The sequence below is a fragment of the Malurus melanocephalus genome, unplaced genomic scaffold (assembly GCF_030028575.1).
Source record: "Malurus melanocephalus ecotype Western Australia unplaced genomic scaffold, MMel_1.1 scaffold_92, whole genome shotgun sequence".
NCBI lineage: Eukaryota > Metazoa > Chordata > Aves > Passeriformes > Maluridae > Malurus > Malurus melanocephalus.
This window is the reverse complement of record NW_026623324.1, coordinates 1,648,260-1,676,223: the sequence shown is the minus strand read 5'-3', so window position 1 is coordinate 1,676,223 and position 27,964 is coordinate 1,648,260. Positions and strand designations below refer to the sequence as shown.

The following is a 27,964-nucleotide window of genomic DNA, read 5'->3' as shown; positions in this document are numbered from 1 at the left end:
GTCAGAGAGGGTAAAAAAAAGAAAAGAGACAATGCATTTTTATAGCAATATCAATGTACTGCCAAGATACAAAGCCCTATCTAGCTGGACAAATTTTAGGGTGATTTTTTTAAAGCTTTTCTTATCTGACAAGCCCTTATTTTTTATGTCAGTGACCTGCATTCAAATCACCAGAGTCCAGCTTCCCAGSACAAATGCCTGCACTCGTACTTTAGGAGAAGGCTGTCCACTATGATCTTATGTGAAATGTAACTACTGAAAAAATAAGTGCTTCTAAAATCTATGGTCACAGGAACGTTTCCTCGAGCTTTTCAGAACACCAATGCAAATTGCTGTTTGGAAGAAAAGACGCACTGTCTTCCAGTCGCTTACATGAAAACACTAAATGGAAAMTGACGGTAAAATATTAAAATTAAATTTAACTTCATTATAAACCCGGTTAGCAGTCCATCCCTCCCTGCATCTCCTGCCCCCACAAATAGCCTGGAAAAAAAAAATCCCAAAGGAAAAAGCAAAGGAAACCAAGAGCTTCAGGAGACACCCCTAGRAGCATTCAAAAGTTCAAAGAAAGCGATGGGCACCTCGCCGGATTTTCGAAACCGACAATGACTTCAAGGTGGGGACTTGGCAACCTGGCTCTTGGCGCTGAATTCGGGGGGGGTTCAAACATGGGTGATGCATCCTACATAAAAAATGCCTCTCGCACGGTGAGTTTGGGAAGCAGCGCTCCCTGCGGCGCGCCCCTCACTCCCAGGCCGGTGCGGATCCGCTCCGTGCCCCCGGCCCGCAGCCCCGGCTGCCCCACACCGGCCCCGCCACCGCCGCCGCGGCCCTCAGGGGTCCGGGCCTCCCCGGAAGGCCTCCAGCGGCGGGCGACCCGCCTCTGCCTTACCCGTGGTGGACAGGACGGTGCTGGCGAAGAAGAGGGAGGAGGTGAAGTCCCAGTTCCAGTTTCCCGAGGCGTTGCTGAGCACCGAGACGCCGTAGTTGCTGGCCTCCAGCACCCGCATCAGGAACTGCTCCAGCTGCTGCTCCGAGAGGCAGGCRTGCTCCTCCAGGAAGCGTTGCTTCAGCTTGCCCAGCTCCTGGCGCAGCAGGTCTTCGTAGGGCAGCTCCACCGAGGAGAAGACCACGGCGCCGAACACCAGGTAGAGCAGGTAGCCCAGCACCAGCAGCGCGAAGCACCAGGCGGAGCGGTGCTGCTCCACCAGCCGCACGCAGGAGCTGCCCGCCAGCGACTGCAGCATCTTCCCGAGCCGGGGCCGGCTGAGCCCCGGGCCGGGCCGCCGAGGGGAGCGGGGCCTGAGGGAAAGAGGGAAGGGAAGGGGCAGCGCGGCCGCCGCTTGCCCCCTGTGCGGCCGCTGGCTGACTTTGAGGGCGCGGAGCGGCGCTGATGTGGCGCTCACGTGGCCGCGCGGCGCAGGTACCGCGGCGGAGGGAGGGCGGGAGGGATGGAGGAAGGGCCTCCTCCCCCTGCCGCCGGTGCCGCTCCCGCCGCCTCTGCCGCCGGTTGTTGGGACGCCGGCGCTTTCTCCCGTTGCGGTTCCTTGTCTCCGAGTAACGCGTGGAATCCCCCGCTGGCGCTCAGCGAAGCCGGCTGAGAGCCTCCCCCCCCCCGCGCGCTGCGTCGGAGGTTCATTCCCCTTTCCACACAAAAGTCTCTGGAGATTTCCATGTCCCGCTACTCCCCACCCCCTGCTGTGAGAAACCCCCAAAAGACCAATTCCTTCCCCTACTGGGGTTTTTTGTTATCCTTTACTTATTCATTCATTCATTCGTTCGCGTTTCAACGCGGAGTAAGGTGACGCAGTGTGAAGCAGGAGGCTGAATTTCATTCAGTGCAGGATGTGATGTGTTCAAGGAGAAACYCAGATGTCAGGCATTAAAGCGCTCCCCCAGGTCTGCAGCTTCAAAATGGGGCCTGTTTGGGGGTGCGGTTTAAACCAGGTGACCTCCAGCAGCTCCCCAAACAAGTTAAAGGAGTCTTTGCTCCTGTGCAGGGCTCCTGGAGACACTTTTTTATGGTGTGKAGTGCCTGGCTAGTGCTCAGAGCAGCGTCCACGATGAATACAAATGCGCTGTGCAGCCAGCCTTCTGTGTGGCCCCAGCCTGTGATCTTCACAAGTTTCACTCTGAATGCTTCTTTCTTCCATCTCAAATTCCAAACAGCAACCACACAGTAAACTTGCAAGATGAGATTCCCCAGCAGACGAAAAGGAGCAGTAAAAATTACAGTTTCCCAAAATATCCCTTAGAGCGAATAAAGACAACTTCTGGTAAAGGAGAGAGAGAGAGGATTCCCTGGTCACAAAGTTCTGGCRCTTCCCTTTCACTTCTCAGCTGATGGCAATTTGTGCAGACACAAAGTAGTTGCTTGCAAATTAGAAATGTACTAGGGCTGAGCCCAGGGAGTATGAGCAGAGTAAATAAAATCCAGCAACCTGTCTTTAAGCTGTGAGGTGCCCCTCTAAGCTTTAAGGACTTCTGTGGGAAAAGAATAGGAAAATGAAAGGCACAAAMCAATTTTTCAGGTTAGAAACTTAATATGTCAATATTTCCTTTTATGCAACAGCTACAGGAAGGTACGGGATTAATCTGGCCTGACAGAACAGCTCATCCAGTTCCTGGTCTATTCCCTGCTGCCAGCCACAGCTGGGTCATTCCAGGGTCTTCAACACATTCCCCCACACCTTGTTTCACGATTAAAATGTAAATGTGTTCATAAATGCAAACAGTAGCTGCTTGAATGGTTGGTTAGTAGAGCACTTGGGGGATGTGGGAGGTACACAGGAGACAGGCCTAGCAGGGAGACTCTAGATGACATGTGAGGAGCACACACATGTGGTATTCGTGATAGGCAGTGGTCRTGTCTTTGCTATAAAACAGTATTTTCCCAACTTCAAGCCAAATATTTGTTTAAAGGTTAGACAATGTTTGCCTAAGARCACACCTCTCTTCAGTTATAGGCAACTGTGGCTGGGTAACTGAACAGTTTTATTTACCAGCCTCCTTCAGTTTTCCATTTTTATGAATCAGTCATTCTCCATTTTTAGAAACCTCTCACACTTGGAGACTTGCTGGGCTAAAGAGAAAAGGAGGACTCTGCTGAACAGAGCCTGCAATACTCTTCTAACTCATTTTTTATCCTCAAAGCTTTTTGGAGGAGTGGGCTGAGGGGCACAATGACAGAGCATCACAGCTGTGTCACCGAAGTGTCCAGTTCTTGTTTCCAAAGCAAACTTCTGGACAGTCTGAGTTTTAGCCACCATTACTGATGTTAATATTTTAACTCAAAGTGCTTAACATAACTGATAAATTCATTACATATTCATTTGGGAGAGAAGGATGTTTTCATATTCAGTTTTCTRATTTTGAGTGATTTTATTTACCATGATAAATACCAGATGTGAATGCAATTATGCCATTCCAGCTTTGTTCCAGAGCATGCTATATCCATTTTCATGTTATTTTGGTAGTCAAGGACTAGACCAGTCAAGGATTCAGTGTACTGAATTCYGTGTTATGTCCTGTATAACAGGACTTCACAACATGCTTCAGCAGGGAGCAACAGAAATTGGAGAGCAGGCTGTTACAGAACAGCCTCTCCCCAGCAGAATTTTCATTCTACTGTGATCATCTCTCTTAATAAAACATGAATCCTGTTAATAAAGTGTACCACATCATTGCATCACTTGTCCACCTGCCATGCTGTTATATCTGGGCTCCTTACTGCTGGGGAAGCCCAGCGGCAAGCGGAGTGAAGAAACCCACTATTGATAGATACTGGTGCTCTCCATTGCACAAAACCCCCCTCTGAGCCACAGAAAATGCAAACACAAGCTGCCTGTCTACAAGARTAGAAGAGAAGGCAGACACTCTAATCCACCATGGAACTGAGGCAGAAACCACACTTGTGTCCTGGGGTGCTAGAAAACCACAGAGAAAGTTAGTAGTTTCTCTAATTGCTGCCTRGGGAGGTAGGACAACTCCCCTACCACATCACTGGGCTGGCAGCTTCTATAGCAGAGTCCAGAGGCTGAGAAAATCCACTCTTGTACATAGGAAGTGTAAGRCCCTCTCAGAACCATATGAAATTGGCATTTTCTGTTGGGAGAAGTGAAATGGAAGTAAAGAGGCTTTATGTTAATGGAAAACTGTTTTTCTCTGAGATTTTTGGTTAACTAGAATAATCTTTAATTACCAAAACATTTCCAATGAAATGCTGAAGTGCTCAAAGCACCAGAAGACCAGGAGATGGTGGCCAAAGGAAGATGACAGCCTGGTGGAGGATCACTGCACTCTAGTCTTTTGTCCAGTGAATGAAAATGACAACCAATAAAAATAGTAGCTTCAGTGAAAAGCAAGAATATCTCACAGCAGTGCTCCGCTGCCCAGAGCCTGGTCTGTGCTGGGGGCCATAGGCCACAGAGGAGATTTGACACTGGGGCTCTGCTGCTGTAGTCACCGAGTTCTAGTCTGTGAGCAGAAACAAGCCTGGGGAGAGGGAACCACCCATGTTTGGCACTGTTACTTAAATCAAGATTATATTTTCAGCACGAAAAAGAAAACTGAAAATGACTCATAGGCACAGAAAGCTTCAAGTTGACTGAAAGGATTATTTATTTTCCATTTTTTTGCCCCCAAAAGAGTAGTCCCATGGCCATATCCCATGTAAGAAAAAAAATTTATGTAAGTCTTGRAACAAAAAGCCTTACTTTCATTATGTTGAAGAAACTCAAGTCTCAGAAGCTGGGTAAATAAAATTAGTTACCAGGCAATGCTTACCCTGCCAAACCTGTTCTGCTCTGGCATACCTACAGCATGACCTCACAGTACAGGGARCAGAAGAGGTGGTGGTGAGGAATGGTGGGATGAACCAGGACAGTGTGGGAGGCARTGAACACTTACATGGGCAGAACATGAGGCAGTATTGAAGCTGTGTCACCCTGGCAGCTGAATATTGAATAGCAAYGGGCAACTGATTTGGCATGCGTATAAATTCAGTGCTTATAGCAAGTTTGAAATCTGATTGATCAGTCCTAAATTATGTGTACATGAAGAAAGATTACCATAAATGTAAGATTCTCTGAATTCACTTCTATCAACAATTCTGCCTCTAGAATGTTTTCTAAATGAAACTGATAAGAAGTAGAATCCTTCATGATTTGCTCTATCTGTTAGGTGAAGGCTGGAACATAGTACATTTCCTTTTATAGAAGAAAATTTATCTGAACAATTGTTTCTAAATACTCAATTTGTGAGTTTTTGCAAAAATTAGTATAAGATTAGCTGGGGGTTCTGATTGAATGTCATGGCCCTGTAGGCAGGCAGGAAGTGAATTTATAAGAATCACATCCTCACAGGCACTGACACAAATGTGGTTAAGCTGAGAAGCAGTCAAATGGGTTGCCAAGTGTTCTGTTTCCAATAGGTAAGATGTTCTATTTTGACTAAACAGAATCATCTAGATTTGGGTCAAATAAAGTAAAACTTCTAAAAGTTGAAAAAGCACTTTTTTAAGGAAAAAAAGTGATCTGTGAAGGAGGGATGCATTCCCATCTTAGTTTGGCAGGAGGATGGAGATGGAGTAAGAGAGTACAGATGTATTTAGGCCTTTAAAATTTATCAGCAGCTGTACTGGTGACAGTAGAAATATTGTCATGGAAGAAAAAGAGTCAGCAAAATGTGTGTCCTCATTCATGCAATTTCCAACAACYTACCTGGCTAAATTCTACTGGAGAGGGAAGGGAGAGGGCTTGAGTGATTTCCTCAAAAAAAATCATTTTATGCTCTTAACTTAATGGTGCAACACTATCCACAAAGGTTAAGACCACTGATGTGTCATAGCAAAGGAATGAATGTGCCTAGTTTGGAGCTATATTTAGGGGCAGGTTTGCATCAGAAGTAGTGTTGTTTAGAATCAAGCAAGTTTATATGCATGGTCAGGCACAATTTCTTTGTTGGGTGAGTCATCCTTGTTCAATATAAATGTAGTTTTCCTTAGAGTGGCAATAAGTATTCGTATTTAACCAGTGATCTTGCTGTCCAGGTAGCATAATTGATAGATAACTGTTTTATTAAGATAAGCATTTTATGTAACACAAAAAGTAACAYCATGTATATTTGCCATCAGGTTTCCCCAATTACATTATCCAGAAAGCAACCTGGTGCTCTTAGAGTTGTAAATCCAGTGGGGATGAGGGCTGCATCTATGTACAGAAATACATGCATTTGTGTATGTTACATACATGATTTTGTGTATATGTTTCCTCAAACTCCTCACTATTACATTCCAAGTTGTGTCTTTGTAGAAAGGTAATTACCTGTGATTTGTAGAATTGTGCTAACTCTAAAGGAATGTAATAGCTCAGAGAATTCAGGATGTCAACATGACCTTATTAGAGAATTACATTAAGTAAAATTCAATGTTTTCAATAAAGTGACTTTGCGCTCCTAAGTCCTGTGACAGTCACCCAGCAGAATTGGTCTTTTTAATCGCTTGTTCAAGATGTCAAAAAAAGAAAATTTGTTAATATACTTAATACTTTGTACTGAAAAATAAGGGTTCAAGTTACGAAATACTTTATAGCTCTTCCATCTATTCTGTAGCACTTTTTGTCATTGTTCCCCTTGCTTGGCAGTCTGCTCTTAAAGATAGTTATGGTGGGAAATAAAAGAATGCACCTGCTCAGGTGGGCTCACACAACTGTGGGTGTCCAAGCCTCCTTCCTGATCTTGCCAGTTCGGGGACCCATTTTGGTTTTGTCTTGAAGATGTCATGCCAGTTCTTGGGCACCCGGGAAACGATGGTGTCAGCAAAGCCCACGAGCTTTCTCTGGGTCAATTTCAAAACATACAGGCCTAGAAAGGATTACAGACTAAATTGTCTGTCTGTAATTACTTTTTACAGTAGTTAGGCTTTTTTTCCCATGGTTTCTGATTTTGGTTAACTGAGGCCCAGTCCCAGTCTCTTGGTTTACTGGTATACCACTGGGGAGTATTGGTAGGTACTTTTGCCTATTTTAATTCAGTTTGCATCACTGTATAATTTGTGTACTTGGATAATCAATTTTATACAACAGACTGAGTTGAACTTGTGTTACAATGGTAGACAAAATCTTGGACCCAGCAATGGTGACGTTCTCACTGACAGCTTACGCACTCTCTTACCCATTCATGGAAAGGTCACATTAACTTGTCRAAATAGCTTTCGGCTTCAGCTCCATTTGACTCTGAGTTCCTGARCTCCAGCATGTGTACACAGCACAGCCCTGCTCTCCGAGGCCTCCCTGCCCTGGGCTGTGAGTTTCGACAGAATGGTGTTTGTCCACTTGGACTGCATGCACTGGACGCTGACTGCTCTTGACTCTGCCTTAGGCAGCTGGGCTCCRGGGGCTGGAGATGTTTCTGAAGCTGTTATCATTCATAGCAGYGAACATCTGGATGCCTGCAATGCAACAGTCCTGCCCCATGGGAGACCTAGGGAAAAGTGCACGTCACCTCTGGGCCAAGATGCTTTGCTGAAGTAGGGAAGTCTGGTGCTGTGTGTGGCTGCTTGCATGTGGATCATACRGGGCAGGTTCTTAGGATGAGTTTCAGGTGCAGTCTAGATACAGCCCAAGAAGTAATGGACGATGGAAGAAGTGCGGTTGCAGATCTAGGAAAGGATCTCTCTTTCCTGCTGCATCCACAGCTGATAGCTAGGATGTACAGCTGCTTGGCTTTCAGGGCTCTAGACTCCTAGAGGGCAATCCGAATGAGAGGCCCATCTTTGCAGTCTCCAGTACCTAAAATACACTCTAATCCAGATACTCAGCCATAYCTGTAAACCACACTTGTGACTAAGCTTGGGTATTTCCTGTGCTGTTTGTATTCTACAGTTTAAAGGAGCTTAATATTTAAYTGTAGGGTGGCGTAAGTTCCAGTACTTTCTGAGAACTGTTCTAGGAGGATGGAGAACCCAGGCAACCTCTTCCCTGKGCACAAGCTTTACAGCCAGCACATGGTTGGGGTGAGCACTGAAACAGGCACCCTGCTCTCTTCATTCCTGCAGGGCAAATCTGTCTCTTTCAGTGCTTGGTCCTARTAGCTCAGAGGCCTAATGATTCTTCACTGGGAGTGCAGCACAAACCAACAGACTGTATCAGAAACCCTCAGGCATGGCATTTATTCCTCRTAGCTGAAGGCCCACATCACCACAATGAAGTCAACAGGAGTTRCTATTCACCAGTGAGGAAACACAGGCAAAAACATCTAATTTGGGATACTCCCAYCTAGCTGTGCTATTTGGACAGGCAATTTTCAAGGCAACCCTTCTGCCTTAGCAGTGTTACATTTTAGTAAGTGCTATTCATTGCCTCACTGAACCAATGTCTGCTACAGGCCATGGGTACTATTGCCACATGCACCTGCTATAATGAACACCAAAGCCTATTTCAGTGACCTGAATCTTTTGAAAATTKAGTCCTTTATTTTTAGCCACTTTGAGGGAGCACAAGCTACAGTGTCCTACTTTTTCTCAGCCGTGTCACCTGACTCATCAATCAAAATTGAGGCTGAATYTTATGATCATTGACTTTCAATCAACCTAACAAACCTATCAGAAGTACAAATGAAAGATTCTGTCACTCAGCCCTATAATTTTGCAAATCTTGAGTCATGTGAGATATTATAAAGTTTACGAAAAGTACAACTTCAGCAAGGCCAAATTCTACACTCTCCCTTAAAACGGCACACKTATGGAGAACATCACAGGACAAAGAGAAAAACTTCTCTTTGTGAAGACAATTTTAATATGAGCTTTTAYGCTATTGGGTTGCTTCATTTTAAACATAATACAACAGTACTATTGATTTATCCACTTCCATCAGTGTCCACTGTACATTCTTACAACATTTACCACAGATAGAAATATAAGAGATGTTTGGCCTACCAGCTGTTAAAATGTAGATCTATCCAGAAGAGCCTCTGTTAAAAGTCTGACAGTTTTTTCCCCTGTGCTTTCAAAAATGCATGAAACAATTTAAAAACAACACCTTGCCACCACCCCTGCCACCCAAATCTGTTTTTCTTGCTGTTATGGCAAAACAAGTATCAGTGACCTGATCCTATTCTGTCTTACTCAGGAGACATATATAGGAAACAATTACAACACATGCTTAAAAGATCATTCCTTCCTTCCTCTTAAAACCTCTTTCCCAGAATCCTRCCTGCTATCCTGCAAACATGTCTTCAGCCTGGCCAGGAATAAAGAATAAAAGACTGAAAAATCCCAGTTTCCAGGGGGAAAACTCCATATTTCTCACAGTGTCACCATTTGTGTTTTGATCTTTCACACCTGATTTTAAGACAGATCTACAAAAAAGCTGAGAAGATGTTAGGTTGAGACCTAACATTGGCAGCCCTTTTGAATATTGCCAGCAATGAATTTTCTTTTTATGCGGCATTGTGATTGTCTCTCCTCCCCCACTTCTTTGTTTAAACCTGTCCTACCTGTGCCTCTTCTTGCTTCCAGTTAAAGTCCCCTTCTCCTACATATCCCATAAAGTGAATTTAGGACTATATTTTCATAAATAGAAAAATGAAATCAAATTAACTGTATATATATTTTTTCAAGCTATCCTTTCATGAATTAAGGCCTAAGCATGACCTCAATGCAAACAACTGCTTTTCAAATCTTAAACCAGGCTTCAGAACTGACCATTAGCATAGGTTTTCCAATGAAACTGAATTAGTTTGAAATTAATTTYGGGACAGTAGATATACATTAAGCTGTGTATCTATACACAATGAAAATTTATTTTATTTTGTGTTTATTAAGTAAAAGGAAGTGTCAAAGAGACAAATTAATTGTTTTCACATTGTACTGATGCCTTCTATTTCACTACAGTTAAATTTTTACCATGTCAAGTTTGACTATAAAATACAAAGGCTTTCATATGCTGCATGCCTGCCACACCACATTAAATGTTTCTTTTTTWAAAAAGCATTTTTAATAGAGTGCAATTTACCTGGAACAATACAAAGCACTGTTGGTGAACAAAAATAAATCTGCTGATGAAATACAGTACATCCAAAACCTATTATTGGATTCAGAAGTATTGTTTATAAAGTAGTAACTTATGGGCTGTGCACTCTTATCTAGTTAATCTGAGCTTTGATGACAACAATGCAATATAAGGCATTGTATATTCCAAGGAATCAGAGAGGAATCAGCCTGTAATGAAAGAATGTTTCCACAAGGTTTTTGTAAGAATAGTGCATACATATTTAACATCTAGCTTCACTGGTATCAAGCAGATAGGTTAGTGCTACTTGTCAGRTAATAATGGTTACAATAATCACACAATGGATGAGGTTGTACAGGATTATATTGATGAAGAAAACTATGATGGTTATTCCTACTGTCCATAACTATAGCCATTGTGTTCAGGGTTACAGATAACCTCAATATTATTGAATATTTGTATCTTCATGCTAGTATCAATTCTATTCAGCCATGAAATTTACCTAATACATTACATCATTGTGCCACAATTACGAAACATCTTAATGATTTTGAACACTGAAAAAAAGAGAAATTTTCAGTGTTTTTAATCTCCCAACAGCCTTTGAGTGAGGAAATTCTGTTTTTCTCATTTTATGTCTGAAAAATGGAGTAATAGAAATGGAAGATCACTTTCTGAAACCCCGTCACCATGAGATGGGGAGAGGCATTTAATAACATAGTCAGGAGTGCCAGCAAACCCCTACTGACAACTACTATCATTCGGCATTGACATGTAGCTGATAGCAATATTTTTGAAATCTCAYGAAGGACTTTCCTGATTCCTAAACCTAATCCCCAGTGACTAAAGCACTGCATGGAGGAGAAAGCAATGATGGAATCAGTTGCTTGCTGCCAGCAAATAAGTCTCTGTTCAAAGCACAGGAAAAGTGTATTTTTTTACCGCATGTAAAAGGGGTGTCTGATTTCCAAGCTCCTCTGCCAGAAAGCTTTGTCAGGGTCATACCTTCCTGCTTCTCTGGGCCGCATTCTTTATCTGTCAGTAATTCTGCAGGATTTTCTGGATGTTTGTATGCACACAGGCATGTCCAAAACTCATCCATGCCCCAACTGCTCTGATRCCAGTCCCCATCAGCCCTTTCTACCTGACACCCTCCACTGCTAATGATTGAACAAATGTTATCCCCCACTGGAGAACAGTCGTTTTCAGTTTAACTGTCAATGGATCGAAAATCCTATTGGTGTGCAGTTCTTCCCTTCCAGAATAGCACCGCAGGCAGTGTGGAAGCGAAAGCCAGCATTTGGCCCCCGCAGGTTCTGAAATCCAGCTAATAAYGGTGTGTGACTGAGACCTGGGAAACAGAAGGGAGTGTTAACAGCCTGCATGGAGGAGGATGCTGCCACAAAACACCACGACCTTGCTTGCATCTGGGAAAAGGAGAATGGAATGTTGAACTGATAACACAGATGGCCAAAGACTCAAAACATTAATGACACTGCAGCTTCTGCAAACCCAYCAATCATAGCTAAACAGCTGCTTCATTAACCAATAGGTATTTGCCACAAATGTATACACTTGTTGCTAAAAGGATAAAAGGGCCTCTGCCCCRTAATAAAGTTAGTTGTAGTTGTGTGTGTCTATTTGTGTCTATTATTTTGTGTCACTGTCCRTCTCAACAGCGACAAGGCAGAGCTGGCCTGAGTGACTTCCCATGGTGTCCAGGCTGTGATGGAAATGTGTGACATATGCCAGGGACACTGCAGCTGCTGGCTTGCTGTCTCCTCCCGCATATGGCATTATGTGGCTCGTGTGTGATTTTCCACAGGCAAAGGGGACAACAGACCTGAAGGATCATTGCACAAAAGAACCTGCATCAGCTTAGAAAAGCCAAGAATCTTGTGGTTGATTCCCTAAATACTAATTCTGGTACTTGAAGACAGACACTTCAAAATTTTTAGCCACAGGCTTCTTTCTGCTTAGACATTCCCATTTATATTCTGTGATAGATAGGTCGATATTATTTTGGGAGAAAAAGTAGGCTCTTACCACAGGATCTTATAAATCTTCCCTGTCTTCTGGGAAGTACAGACTAAAAGATAATCRGGATGTAACCATCCTAAAACATTAAATATTTATGAAAAATATATATCACAGCATTTTACATACAACTGTGAAATATACTTTTGTGACTTTACTCCCAAGGCACTTTTTTTTATATATTAAATTGATGACAAATGGTGTGATGCTTTGCAGCAAGAGAAGATCTCTCCTCCAGGCCCCCAAATAAACTCGCCAAAACATATTTCTTCTGCTTCTGTTAAAGAAAACTGCATTTTCACCTCATCATTTTATATTGTAATGGTTCTGATTATGAAAATAGAATAATCAAGAAAGCTATTTTTAAAATAGCATCACTAAACTATAGAGGAAATTATATTGTCTGCTGAGTTAGAAAATCTGTCTATAATTAGATTTAAATGTCCCTTCTTTCAGTGCAATTTAGCATTTCTGCAGACCATAGTCCTTACAAATATATAGTTCCAGAGTATAGCCTTCCTCTTTTGAAAATTATGACCCTGTGGCATGCTTTCAGGAGAGTATGTCTTTATATCAGCTGTAAAAGATAATCTAATAGTTGATGCAGTCTCATTCCTGTAGCATAATTTGTCTTCATTTGCTTTTGTCTATGTATCTGGTGTTTTAAGATTGTAAGGAAAATTATTCATCTGTAGCTAAGGATGTTACAAAGTTTTATAACARTTGTCTCTGTTTTGTATTTTCCAAGTGATACTTGTGTATATGAAATGCTACTTACTCAACATAAAGAGCAGTGGAATTTCAACAATTGTAATATTTTCTCTCATTCTACAGTTTTACTATATAGATTTAAAAAATGCTATTAGTATGAAAGATATTTATATAGCTGTCCTTTTGCAGAAAAGATGAGCCAACTGACCTGCTCTTGTTGGGGTTTTTTAATTGCCTACCATAATGCCATCACTTATAAAGTTAGGTTTTTTACTTGCCCATCTGTGGTGGCTGTTTCCAAATTGAGAGTTGTCTGAAAAATATACTGTAGAATAGAATAAAAAGTAGCTCCTAAATAAACTACTGATCCCATATCAGCACGTTGGGTGTGAACAGTGTAGAGAACACAAGCAACCCATGGTGTTCTCTGGCCACCTTGCATSTGACGTGCCTGGGTGATGTGCACTCTTCCAGTAGCTGCTGCAGTGCTGGCAGTCTCCATAATCCTTTCTTCCTTGCCTTCCAGTCCACTTCAAGAATTTGAACAGCTCAGATATGCTCCCCAAATCAGTCTCTGAGTAGTGACAGGGAGGGAATGGGAGGTAAATKTTCACAAGGCCAGATCATCAGCCAGCACTGAGCAGAGCAAATAAGACCAATGTAGATGGCTTGACACACCTGCAGTTCTGATGTGGATGCCTCTATCCTTGAGAMGAGCAAAGCTGACCCTCTCCTCTATCAGGTACACCTCATTCTCAGGTGTTTAGCCATTGTTGCATTTGTGTTTAAATCAATTGGAAATATTTTCCCTTCAGGACCTCTGATTTTCAGAYGAAATTGTTTCCCTTATTAGCCAGAAATTAACTGTAAAAATCACACCTCAGCCCACATSAATTCTGACTTTACATGAAATTTAACCTAATTAATCTGTTAACTTTAAACTCTGACATAAAAATTAAAAAAGGAACAGTTTTTATATTGGGTAGGTAAGGCATCATCTCCCATTTTGGCACCTTTTGTACCATACAATATTGAGTTCAGATATTTCAAATCTAATTAGGACATACACATGGACTTTCACTACTTGCCATGGAAGTAGAGCCATAATTTCCAGTGTAAGCAGTCCAGGTGACCCAGCCTGACTGGCCCTCCTGSCGTATAGACATGTGGCTGGTGAAAKAATGCAATTTCTTTTATCWAAAYRTCCTGACCCCAAAGAGCTGTCTCTGCAAGCAGTCATGAGATCAAATCATGTGCCAGCCTAAAAAATCAATATTGAAGAATAAATTGAACTGTTATAGTGTATCTGTCCGGTTATTTAAAAATAGATCAACAAAGAAAATGCAAAGCMCATGAAGCAGCCAAGAGAGGTTTAGAGGGATTACTCAAAGGCTGAAWAATTGCRAGGAAGCTCCCTTTCTGGAAACAGCCTGACAACACYCACTGAAATTAGAGAAGTGGTTCCTTCCCATCACTTCTCAGACACAWATTTTGTGTCTTCCCAGACACAAAGAAAAGTAGCTAATATCCTTTTTTTACTTATATGCTCCTACTAAGGCCCATTGATAGTGCCCAAAAGAGGTAAAGGGTCTTGGACATTTTAACAATTTCGCCTTCAGGCTATGAACTTTCAAGGAAATGGCACAGAGTAAATCCGTCAACAAAGAGTGAGTTGAGATTGTCCCAAGAGGCCTTATTAAAGTTGTAGGAGAATTATGGACACATTCAGGAAGTTCTACTGAAAATYGCTATCAAAACCCCTGAACTATTATAAGCATCTTAACAGTTATACTCTTGAGGCTTCTAACATTCTACTGAAGATGCAATTTTCCTTTAAACTCCACAGGGTGCTTCAAAAGCCTGCAAGGGTTATAACTTTCTAATAAATACCATTGTATCAAATAGTTCTTTTAAACCCTTTTTCAAAGGAAAAGTAATGAAAAGGAACAAAAGAAAAAAAAATTCTTAGAAAACAATGTTTCGATTATCAAGAAAAGGTAGAAAAGASAAAGCTGGAAAAAAACTAGTATATGTGAATTTAGTGAAACTCAAGGATTCATAAAGAAATTAATGACATTAATGAATCATTAGCAGGGAACTACAAATAATTGCACAGTAAAAGCTTGTGAAAGTGACTTGGTAAAATTCTAAGTATCACTAAGCCTGACTGTTTCAATTACCTCCCAAATTTTCCTTACAAATACTGCTGTCATCTACCTCCCCCAGCAGCTCAGAATGCAGGAATATTCTTTACATCCAGAACTACACCTATTTGCTTGTCATCTAGATTTGCCATCTGGGAGAGCATCACAAGGACTGATTTGTGATTCTTGGTGATTTGTGATTCCYGCTGAGCAGAATGTCAGTAATTGTTAGGGTTGAGTGTGGAATCAATGTAGTGATTTTTGGAGGACTTTTGTGTCTGACCTGGTAAGACCTTCAAATGAACTGTCAGGAGATATTAAGTCTGCCTGTGACCTGCTCAACTCATATGTTTCTGTTCTGCAGCATCAAGTCTGAAGAGCCAAAACACTGAGAGCATCTGTCAGTTTGTAGCAGTGACTGAGCATTATTCATTCAGCATGGAGCTACTCTTCGTTTCCAGTGATTGTGTAYACAATCTGGGGAGAAGTAGCTATGATGAACAGGTAAGCCTCGCTTACATTTTGTATCCTGATATTCTGCTGCCTGRAAAAAAGTCTTTTGGAAGGAAGTTTGGGCTTTGAAACTCTTTCCATCTGAGAAAAATGTCCCTTTGTTCATRAGATGCCTGTGAGTATAATGGCTCCAAGGAATAACAACAGTGACTGAAAAGCTGGTATTTGGGACTTGCCAAATAAYTGACACTTTATTTGGACAAACATCTTCTGATAGCTAGATCCATAGGAATAAACCTTGCTGGGTGCTAAATCAGTGTGAGTAGGTTTTGTCTGGAAACTAACTTTAAAGTGCTAATAAATTTTTGAAAGGTATTTATTAATTATTCCTAGAATTCTTCTGTGCAGCTGCTCCATTTCTCATCGCTGGGATTGTCCCCACTGGGCAGGGYAAACTGTGAGCTCCAACTTATCAGTTGTTCCTCAGAACCAGTGGCTTCATCATGGGAAGGGCTGATCTGATACCAGTTCCCTAAATGTTGTGCTTGAGTCAGCTCCTGGGTCAGYGGCTGTTAGAAACTCCTGCCTGTCAGAAATTTAGGTAATTAATTTCTTCCTGAAGATATTTTCCTGAGGGAGCTGAAAAAAATGAGGTATGTTAGCTTGTTTTACAAGAAGTCCACCCTGCTTTTACTGARCTAATTACCCTGCAGTTTTATTGCTGGTTATGCTTTTCTAATGCATGGTGAAATCTGCTGCATCTGGAGGCAGAGCAATTATGACACCTCAGGTTCATTTGTGATTGCGATTTATCACTGTGTAAGCAGCGACTCTTCTSACAGCTCACATTGCATCAGAGAAACTCAGAGCATTTTATGAGCATGCAGAACAGTTGGAAGAATATACCAGTTACTAATATGATATGTCCTTATATTTGAATATTATATGCAGTCCTTTCTTCTCARAATGTTTTCCAGTATACAAATACACCTCCATTCTATGTGGCACTATAAGAGCATGTGAGCAATCCAGTGGGGTYTAGGGTAGAGAGCAAAACTGTGGTTGCTAGAAAAAATGAAAGAAACCCCTCTGAGACACAAAAAGTAAGACTTTGGATAGATAACCAGTTAGCATTTGGCTAGGATATGAAAGCAAAGTCTGCACACTCTTGGAAATGAAATAATGCTGTTTTTAATGACTGCAGTGTCAAGGGTGCTCCCTTACAACTGTTTAAACACAACTCCTATTAGCCAGCRGTCTGGATTTTATGTTAACACAAGGTCACAGAGATGAGTCATGTACAGGGCAGTAATAGCAGATCACTGAACCCACAGCTAGGAAAGCATCCTCCACACTAGCTGGGCATTAATGGTGTGTGACTGCTCTGCTTAAGGTGGTGCAACCACAGCACTCAGCAGGGACAGGATGGATTTTCTCTCTGTCCACAGCAGAGAGCATGCACTCCTATSCTGTGTCACACAAAGGATGTGCAAATGTGCAGAGGAAGGGCAAGGTTTAGGTGGGCACAGACAGCCACATCACTCTATTCATTCTCGGGCTCTATGCAGTGGATAATGGATCTGGGATATGGGAAAAGAGCTGATACAGGGGTTCAGGACACATATGAGAGAAGGTAGCCATCCTGCAAAYACCAGAAGTGCTGGTGCTGAGGCAGGGGTTAATTGGTGCCTGTGAGAGGGTGTGTGCCAAAGAATCTGCTGGATCATGATGGTATGATTGAGGCAGAAGGAGGCTGAGTATTTTTGAGTAGTTGTGCCACTAGCTGRTAAGAGAGAGGATATTTTACAGTCAGAGAACTGAGACAATGATGAAATTACTAAATTAAACACAAACATGTGAGAAAGCTGAGAAATTACCTAAGATGTCCATATTCCTGCCCAGGCTCTTAAAGCAGGTAAGGTTATGTGCTCCACTTTGTACCTCTGCCTCAGTGAGAGGCTGCCCCTGCTGAACAGCGTGTGCTGCTTTGCATGCTAAAAAAATACGGTGCATGATAAAAGGCTCAAAGCCAATAGCTGTAGCAGCCTTAATTAAAAATGCAATTAAAACCCTAGAATGAGTTAGCCAAAGGGGCTGGGAGAAACCAGAAGGTTAGTCTGGATGAGTTTTTCCCTCCTAACATATTGGAGCAGGACTGGAGCTAGAGAGATAACGCAGCAATTAAAAATAAGAAATGGATGAAATTAATGATGAAAATGGCTGGGAGAGGCTAAACTTTTAAACWTTTTTTTCTTATCTGTCTATAGTGTATTAAATAAAGAAGTTTGAATAATCAAAAAGTCAGAATGATGCTGTAAAATTAATTGCTAATTAAGAACACAGAAAAAAGTAAATGGAAAATGTAAAATATATGATGAAATGGTCCCAGGAATACGTATTTCTAAGGAGCTAGAGGAATTGTAGTGTCCCTATGGATTTGGTGTGGTGCTGTGGGGTGTTTGCTGCATCTGGGTTTATGTACCTAAGGCACTGCTAAGTTACAAGACAACCCCCTGTAGCCATGGTGAGGGAGTCACTTTCAACACCACAACATTTCACGGAGGGACCTGAAAAAATGAAGTGTTTTCTGTCAGGAATAGAAGTGATGAAACCTGATGATGATAATGCTACTGGTTCACTCAGCTTATTACAGTGTTTTTATTACCAGGACTTTAGAGCCTTACTGATATTGAGTTCACACTGGCTCTGTATTCCCTTAACTCCCACAGCTTCCAAAGGAAAAAATGAAGGAAGCTCTGAGACAGAAATGAGGCATCTTCAAAGGGCAAAGCTGCCACTTCAGTTACTTGTACCAGCACTGAGCTCAGAAGGGTAAACTTCAAAGGGAGTGAAGCCTCTTTTCTTCAGCAGCTGGATGAAGCAAACATAACACATATCAGCACAGATACAGTTTTTCTGACTCCAGAGCTAAGAAAACATCTTTCACGCGTCTAAAGACTTGGAAATCAAAATTGATTTCCTCTCAATTTCATCCTTGTGCTTTAATCTTTTAACCAGAAATGATCCCTGGCAAGAATSTTCTTCATTTACAAGAACCATCAGCCAATTGTAAAGTTGATATACTTGAAAAAGCTGCAGAACCTGCTAAGATAGCCAGTGTCAGGACGTGTCAGGAAGATATCCAAAGATCAGTGGCTCATCTTTCCAYTGAGTACCAGCCTTGCCTTCTGCTGAAGATTTATGCATCCTTGATCATTTACATCTGCTGCCTGGGCTCAGAAAGCAGTGTGGAGTGACTGCGCACARCGTAGTCTGGAGGGAACATTCCAGCTGTCACACAAGGAAAAAGCTGGTGTGCTGGTAAGAAAACAGCTCTGACAAACAGACCATGCATGAATTATTAAAATGCCACCTTACCCCAGCTGCTGGAGCCTTGCATCCAGCATTAGTACACCATGCACTACAAACAGGTGGCACCAGGGACTTTARGAAACCAAGGGAAAAACTACTTTGCTTGCAGCTTTTTCCTATAGGCTGATAATTAAAAACAGACATATAAAAATACAAAAAAAAAACCCCAAAAAACAAAAGAAAGTAGTGGGGGACAGAGCTGTCTGCATGCTGCCATTCCCAGCAGTATGCTGATCCAGCTCTGCATAAACACCCCAGAGAGGGCAGAGGAAAGGCAGCACACTGGCAGCATGTTTCATTCACCATTTTGAGCTGGAATAAGGGTAGAGATCTCAAACTGAATTTTGTTCAATCTGGAAACAGTCATAGAACCTCATCACCCTCCATCTCAGAGACAGGCAAAAGCCATCAGCGGTAAGATGTGACAGCAGAAGACCCCAAGACACTGAATGGACAAATAATCTATTTTAACATGTGCTTCGAGGGCTTACTCCCACCGTCCTCCACCCTACTCATCAAATCAGCTGCAATAAGGCAAATCATCTGCAATAATCAAATTCCAGTGACTTCTCTTGGATGATTCCTCTTAATTCMTGTGTGCAGAGGAAGGCAGGAGAAGCTTGAAAAGCATTTTAACAGCTTTAGCTTGTTTCAGCCATGAGTGACACATTTTTTCCTTAGACTGTTTGCAGTCTTGAACTCCAGTGCATCCCATTTGTTATTTACCAGCAGCATTTTGATATTTTGTCAGAAGGGAAGACSTATTGCAGGCAAATGAAAGATGAGCAAATATTTCTATCCAATTCTGCCATGAACACTCTCTGGCCACCTACACATTTCTCGTCCAGAAACCCTGGGGATAAATTTGCATGAAACTGTAAAAATGCACACTGAGAAAGCAAGCAGTGCACGAATTGGGAAAAGCAAGGATCACAGCAGAAAGATAAACTTGGATCTCTTGGTCATTTTTGTTTTAATACATTGTACTTCTTTAGGCAGATCCACACAGTGTTTCATTCACTTGTTTAACTGGTCTCYGTGGGATTCCTTTGACTTGACTTATTCTTTCTTAGGTCAGCAGAAGATATGGGGAAAAAAGGCAGTTTCTACCTCCACTGGGTGTGGAATGCCTCACTCTCCACTCTAACAAAGATGCTGTTCCTTGATGTGCTCCCTCTTGCATGTCCTCAGTGTTCAGACCCACCCTTTTAATTATCATCTGTAACAACCTCTGAGACTCAAAGGAATTCCCCACTCCTCCCATTTGTTTGTCACTATTGAAAGAGGGAGTTTTATGAAAAAACACATCTAACTAACATTTCTTGTTCCATTCTCCTGTTTTCTGAGAGTTGTTAGAGTGCATACACTCCTGCAATGTTATATAGGAGGTCAAATAGAACCCCAAGCTTTCTACCTTCTGTAAGTAAAAATCATCAGCACTAAATTCATGCATGAGTTCATTGTCTGCAGCTGTCATTCTGCCTTCAGGTATTGAAGCATTGAAGCATACAAAAATAAAATTACACATAAAATTCATGCTTTTAATCTGTGCCTTGTTTTAATCCCACTTAATGAGTCCTTAGAGCATATTATGGTCCTTAATGTTTTACCAGTGATGACCACTATAAATGAATAAGATACACTCGTACATTCCAGTTCCTTTACCAGTGACACAAAATACATGAGAAAATTTTAAGAAGAGCTTCTGATGGCTTTGAATTGCCTTATTATCACATAATTATGGCTGCAATGCACTAAAAAATCCACTCTATAATCAGTATAATTAAAACCTTATGTACCTCCTCCTGTTCACCCTCCCCCTCCCCCCAGAGTGGTCATTTGTTAAATTGCCTCATAAAGGCTCCTGCATCAGCTTCACATTTCAACCTGATTTCATGGCGTAATAGGGCTCTCACAATCACTCTCTGTGCTTGCTTGCAGGTAGATGTGTCAGCACTTGGCTAATAACTACTGCACTAACCAGCCAATTTCAATCAAAGCTTTGCAGGTTTCAGAGGTATTCTGGTCCTGTAAAACTTACAGCAACAGAAAACACTGTGGAGGGAGAATTTTCTGTACATGCTTTTCCTGAAAGAATTGTAAATGCCATCCGCATTGTTAGATGTAAGGGAATCTGCACAGGAGCCCAATTAAGCTTTATTGGTCCTCCAGTTTGCCAAACAATTTGAAAGTAACATGATCATCCCACATATACAGAATCATTGCAAAATAAGGAAAACAAGGATCTCTGGGGGCCTTCTAAACCAACCAACTGGATAAATGATACTGTGTCATACCTGGTAAACATCTGTCTAACCTGCTAAAGATTCCCAGCCCTGAGCTCTCCCCAGGCAATTGTATGAGCAAACATCTTTATTCCGCACCACCTTMTGCTATAGCTGAAATATTCTCTTACACTAGTGAAGCTGTTCAAATTATGGTTCAAAACCTGCAGCTCATGGCTGCATTTGCATTTCAATTTAGATCAGTCTAGGTAAGGTGAGGAAGGTAAAAACAATGCTGCAGCATTGATTTCTCTCAGGGACATGACAGTTGCATAAAGGGCTCTGCTAATTATAGCCACCAGCTATGAACAGACTCCCCCTGAAACCACAGCAGCACTGCAGCTCTTTGGTGCCTGCCACATTGCATAGCTCTGCAGGCTGAAAGCATCTGTCACCCTCTAGAATTGATTTCCAGAGGTAATGACCCAGCAGCCCCCTGCAATAAAACAARCGTGGACTTGACTCTGAAAGGTCCTTCTGATGGTAATTTGCTGCCAGAGCACTTTCCTGCAGCACACCTGTTTTTAATTGATGGGACTTCTCAGAGGTGGATCCATTATACATGACTCAGCTTCAGGACTTTAATCCCAGAGAGGTTACCAGCAAAGCTCCCTTAAATTTATTTTGGAGACAATATGGACCATTTTTGAGAGGAGAAAGTGCAGTATTTAGGCAGAGATACGCAGTTCAAATTTATTGGTTCATAAAAGACTCAAGAATGTCATTGMTTCTCAAAGCACTAGTACCTATTTTCCTAGTTAAAAGGAATGGATCAGGCTGGGTAAAAATCACTGCCTTCATGCAGATTTTTCATTGCCTAAATATAAGGCTACATTTGCAGGGATATGTGATCMTTTCATATACAGTTGTAAGCAGTGCTTTGAGGAGGACTAGGAAATACCATCCTCTCCTTTCTCTGGTTTGAGGGAGTCCCTACTACTTCTYTTTTGCTTCCTTCCAGCTGAGATCAAACTTCTGCTCGCTGTCCATCTGGGCCCCCAGGTTCTGTCTGTATCTAACAGACAGTCTGTATCTAACATCTAACAATGTGGATGGCATTTACAATTCTTTCAGCAAGGTTTGGGGAAAGAGGTAGTTGAAGCTATGTCCATGAAAAACAATCTAAACAACTTTCCTTGACCAGACCTTAGCTCTTTGCCTCTCCCAACCTTTCCCTGGGAGTAAAAAGTTTAGTGTGAAATTTTCCTTGGTGAAAATCCTTGGTTCTGTTTTCAGCATCTTAAAAATCTAGAAGCTGCTGCATTTTGGCAGCAGCTCCCTCTACTCTCCCTGCTGCAGGGGGGSCGTGTTTTCTATCAGGTTTGTCTGCCATTGGCTTATCAGTACAAGAGGGTAATTCCTCAAAGGAGTGAGATAACTTCATAGAACAAGGCAGCGATGCAATTCATACCCTGTTCTCCCTAAGCTTGCCTTCCTGTCAAAAAATGATGAAATATTTAAGCATAACATAACTTTTTAATTGTGTGTGGCATTTGGAGTTGAAACTCTAAGCAATAATTATGCTAATAAGAGATAAAGTATGTTCTTGGCAGCAGAACACTTTTTTGTTGGCATTGTCATTGATTTGTTTATGTGTTGCTTTCTTTTCATCATTGCTGGTTCCTATTTGTATGCAGTAAGTGCCATTTACAGCTGTCCTTGAGAAAACTGCTGCAGCTTCCAAAACYGTAACAGCTTTTTGATTTTTCAGGCCTTTGACACCTGCATGCCACGGAGATTTCCCCTGAAAAGGGTAATGACTTTCTCGCCAGAGCAGTACAGCAGAGCACCAGGGGAATAAGCGTGGGGACTTGCCATTCCAACAGATAGGAGAGAAATGAAGTGCCCGTCCTCAGTATTGGGTTGAACATTCCCATTTCAGTTCTTAATTGCACAATGAGCAGGACGAAATGGAGTAGATCTAGGGGGATCTGCAAAGGTAAAAAGCAAATCCTCAGCCAGAGCTTGCTGCAGAGAAGAGCTCGCTGCTCTTCAGCTCACAGATTTTGACCATAAGGAGCAGCTCTATGTAAACAAAGCCATWTCCTTAGGGAAATCCCTTGAAAAACTGATGTTTCAGTTCTACTTTCCTCCAAGTCTGGGTYACTGTTGAGCAGGACACAGGGAGTGGTGAGCTGAGCTGGGAAGGCAAGGGAGGAGAGGCTGCCAGRCAGTTGCACAGTGTGCAAGGGCCACTGTGGCAAACACTGGCAGCACAAAGGCTGAAGGGTTTGTGCCTGCAGGRTTTAGGGCTGTGTGAAGATGTCGCTGCCTGCAGAGGAATCCCACCTACACCTGAAGGACCTTTAGTCTCCCAGCATGCCATGAGGAATGGATGCTTTGGTTCWGCTGCAATGGAAGGATGCCTCAGTTCACTTAGGCATGAACTACGGGAGCCAGAAAAGCCCCGGCTGTGGGAGCTGGGTCACAAGCTCCATGAGGAGCACTGATGTGCAGTGACCGTGACATGGACCAGGACTGGGAGTCTTGAAACAGAGCCTCTAAAATGGATACAAGGCTGATTTCCCAGTTTCCCCTGTCACAGTTGTAGTGCAGCACACAGCAGGTTTTTGGCATATCATGGTGAGATACAACTGAATCTGTCCTGTGACTGAGTTATCTTGTGACACTTATGTGAAATAACATAAACAGAAAGTGACTTTTAGGCTTGCATTTAAAACTACTAATATGTATGTAGCTCTTGGAAACAAGGAGCAGARCACCTTGTCTGCTGATCTACTGTCTCTGYACTGTGACTTTAGGATGAAATAACTGACATTCTTTTCTTCTTTTACTCTTTGGGGATATTGCCTGAGAAATCTACTWGCCCAATCAGTAGTGAATSAGTAGATGTTCTATTTCTCCTTGTACCAAATCTACACTAAGCACAGCAAGAAAAGCCAGAYTCTCAGTGGATATTCACAATTGTTAACACATGAAATATAAATCAAATCTGTATGTTCCAGCACTTTCTGTTCCACATCACAATTTCCACACCTTTGTGTATACATGGTGATCAGTTGAGTTTTTTGATTTTTAATAAAGAGGAGAGGAAATGTCTAAAATTACAGAATCATCTGTAATTGAAAGAGCTGCAGGCTGACCAAAACAAACCTCATTTCTTGCTTTGGATTATATCAGAAGAATCTTTCTGAAAGCCCTGTGTTCGGCAGGCTTTCCTGAGAGCCGCTCTTCTGCACTGCGAGCAGCCGCTGATGACAATCCCACCACCCCAGCATGACTTCTGCTGTACTGACACAGCCCCACTGTCTCTGATTCTGTTCCTTGCCAGAGGATCAGATCTACCCAGGGCACACGGCTGCAGGGAAAACAATGCAGTACAGACATAAAATAAAAACAACCAGGAATCACACAGATACATGTAAGAACGTACACTTTGTGCTGACTGACATCAATGCAAGAACAAGTCACTGGACTCCCTGACGGATGCTTTTCCTGCTTCTGTGTCTAGACTGATTCTTTCCTTCCTTGTTGCTTTGCTCAGTAGTTAAAGCATGTAACACACCACGTAGTTATATTTTACAACACATCTGTAATGCTCTAAACACAAAAAGCAAAACAAAATAAAGATCAAGGGGGGWGGTCACCAGCTTCATAACACAGAGCACCACATGTATGAGAGAGGACATTTCCATGGGGCTTGGGGTGAGCCACTGGTGTATCCCAATTTGTTTCTTGATACCCAGGTGAGCAGAAAGGAAAGAAGGAGTTAAGAAATTGCTGCCACGTCAGTAACTATTCGCTGCTAACACCCAGCCCAGGTAATCATTTACACCCATGTTCAATGTTGCATGTCGAAGTAATTTTGTACTCATAAGGACTGACCAGATGAAATCTCAGGACCRAAGCACTTCTACCTGGTTCCATGTGTCATCCTTGAGTAGTCCTACACTTCAGAAAACTCAGGATTTTTCTTTTCAGCTACCTGCAAGAGGTAGCTTTGGTATTCAGCTATAGGTTACTCAAGACATTAGCKTCATGGTGGTGCCCTCTGTGCCCACTTGCTAAACCCTAAAGGAAACAGAGCCCACCACCCATGAGATATCAGGATTTACATTTCCTTAAATGTGTGCCTTGAAATATCCCAATTCCAGAACAAGAAGGTTACTATAGCTACTTGAACATAAATAAGGACATTGTATCACTTTTAGAAAAGCCAAGAAGAAAACAGTGATGTAGTTTTCTGTCCCTAAGTCTGAATTAATTTCAAGTTTGTTGCTGGAGGAACATTTAGATGTTTGATTTTGCTGCACTAGGGAGTTTTCTTTCCATTTCAAGAGTCTGAAAATTGATTTCCTGTAACCACGTAGAATGATATCTCAAAGATCTAGGAAATACTATACCAGGTTTCTTGAATATATTTATAGCTATGTTTTTGGTTTTTTTTTATTAGCCTAGAAGAAGGATAAGGAGGAGACAGGTGGCAGTCACTGGACAAATAATCTTCACAATGTGGAAAATAGCAAGCAATTTAAAAGATGCTGGCYGTAGCAAGATTTTTCCAAGCACTGCTGACTACCAGGGAGATAACACACATTTGGGTGGATGATGCTGCACTTGATTTGTGCAAAATGATGAAGGGCAAATAAGACGAGGCAGAATGACCTTGGAAGTCCAGYAAGTATTATCTTCAGGGTAGAGAAACTGCCTGAAAGATTCCTCCTGCTCCAGATGGCCAGGATTGAGCAGCTCTGGGACAAAGTCAGGGCACTCACTTTTGGGCCAYTCAGCTCCTCACTGCCCGATTTCTGCCTGTGCATGGCAGTCCCACAAGGCATAGGTAAAAAGCCAGCAGAATATCACTCTTCAGGTGCCTGTCTGCATTCTCATATCCTGTTTTTCCACATTTACATCTGCAAGATCTGRGCATTTATTAGTTGTCAGGGTTTATAAGTGGCCCTTCTTCAATTTTTGCTTATTTTGGCTATCTTTGCCTGTTGTTTCTCTTTACACAGTTGAGAGTTCAGCTTGTGTTTTCTTCATTTTTAGGATATCTCCCATCCATTCAGGAACTTCCCTCCATCTCCCTTTATGCAGCCCAGACAACACTCACCATCCAAGTCTAAATATCATCTGAAAATTTGAGACTCATCACCGAACTTAACTCTCTGGTTTATAAAGGTTATTAAATTTCTGCACATGAAAAAATGTTTCATTGAAATATGCCTCAGAATTAGAGCTGAGTGAGAAAGAGATGGTCAGTTTTATCTCASAGAAGATTTAGATATTTCAAAATCTAGTTTTTCTTCAGTTCCAGTATTTCTAGTATTCTAGACATTTCTAAATGTCTGGAATAGTATTCTAGATTTCTGAAGTTTGTATTTCTAAAGTTTGTGCAAACTGGAAGGGAACAGCCTACACCGAGGTGGACCAGGAGTGCAGGAGGCCAAAATAGCACTCCCCTGCCAGTGCCTGGAGGAACCCAAACCCCTGGATCCCKGACAGCCATGTGGGAAGTAAAAACACAGTTTGTGTGTATGGCAGGTGGGAGGCAAATACTGTCAGAGGGAAAAGTGGCTTCTAAAGAGAAATTCAGACACTTGTCGGGCTGTGTGCAGAAATCTGTATGTGATATCGATCAAAGAGCTGCTGTGGCTGCCTGCTGAGAATATTTTTAATACATAGTACATTGCAGAGCGATGGTTACATGCGAAATCTAAAAGAAATTCYCTTCACTTGAAATCTATATAGATTATTTTATCAGATTTGTAGCTTTATGATTGCAGACCCCATTTATACTCAATACAATCTCATTCTTAATTTGACTTTTGAAATCAGATTGATTTTAAAGTGCATATTGATAAAGTTATATCTGTCTCATTTTTACATGCTGTAATGGATGTGAACATTAAAAGATTAGTTTGCAAAGAGCACATACTGTAACATGGAGATAATCAAAGGAGACAGAACCTGCTTCCTTGTGATTTGGCCAAAGACAAGTTGGTTCAGGTACTTATAAATGCTTTTCAAATCATCTTATSTCTTGGCATGTGATGACCCAATGCATTGCTTGTGAGCTGGATTTAGCTATGTCAGAAAACAACAGACCACTACAGAACTCCCATTGCAGAACTTTGCCAATTAAAGGTCTGTCCTAACTTTTCCCATTCTGCAGAAATCAGAACTGAAGCACAGTGTACATGGCATCTTCTGAGGCACTTCTGTGCCAGGTRCAACTTTCCTGTACACATAAAAGCACGTGGTCTTTACCAGTACATTCGGTTACACCTCACAGATGATCAAAAGTGACACTATGTACAAAAAGTCTCAGTATTTATTGTGTTACCCTTCTGATCCGAGTACCCTGTATGTGCCCTTTGCATTCGTAACAGCCTTGTAAAGATGTCCATTGATTATATAAGTAGACCAATTACCTCCAGAGATTGTAGGTGTGATTTGGACAGTGTGCTAGGATCGTGCTTGGCAATTATTTTGATCTGGTTTCAGCCTTGCAGAAATGAGGACAGATTAATTAGACTTGGACTCTTCAGCTGAAAAGGAGAGACAGCTGAGAGGGGAGATAATAGAGGTTTATAATGATAACTGAAGTAAACAGGGAACAATTACTCAATCTTCCACCCACTATGAGAATTAGAAGGCACCCCAATTATCATCAGCGGGATTAAAACAATGAGAAAGAAATATCTTTTCCCCTAACATCTAATTAAACTGTGAATCTAACTGCTCACAAAGGTTGCAGAGGCTAAACTTATAAATAAATTTAAAAAGAGATCAGATAAATGCATGTAAGCATGAACGTCCACCAGTGGTGAGGGAATGTGACAGTCTGGATGCAACCTTTGGCTCAGGAAACTCCTTGAAAAAACCCTGGAGATGGGAAGATACCACTTTGCATTTGCCCTGCTCTTCATGCTCCCCCACAAGGACTGTTTCTGGCTGCAGTGGGAGGCAAGATGCTGGGTGGATCTTTCCA

General features: G+C 41.9%; 1 protein-coding gene and 1 long non-coding RNA gene across 2 annotated transcripts in view; both read right to left on the bottom strand.

Annotated features, from left to right (window-relative positions):
- Window positions 1-1,426, bottom strand: part of KCNK1 (potassium two pore domain channel subfamily K member 1) — a 33,375-nt gene extending 31,949 nt beyond the window's left edge. The window contains exon 1 of the mRNA XM_057368447.1: window positions 893-1,426. Within this exon, the coding sequence (XP_057224430.1) occupies window positions 893-1,247 (355 nt within the window). The 5' untranslated portion in view covers window positions 1,248-1,426. The remainder of the gene's footprint in view (window positions 1-892) is intronic.
- A 14,237-nt stretch (window positions 1,427-15,663) lies between these two features.
- The window catches only part of LOC130574924 (uncharacterized), a 50,714-nt gene continuing 38,413 nt past the window's right edge, over window positions 15,664-27,964 (bottom strand). Inside the window, exon 3 of the long non-coding RNA XR_008965484.1 lies at window positions 15,664-15,991. This is a non-coding gene — a long non-coding RNA (uncharacterized LOC130574924). The remainder of the gene's footprint in view (window positions 15,992-27,964) is intronic.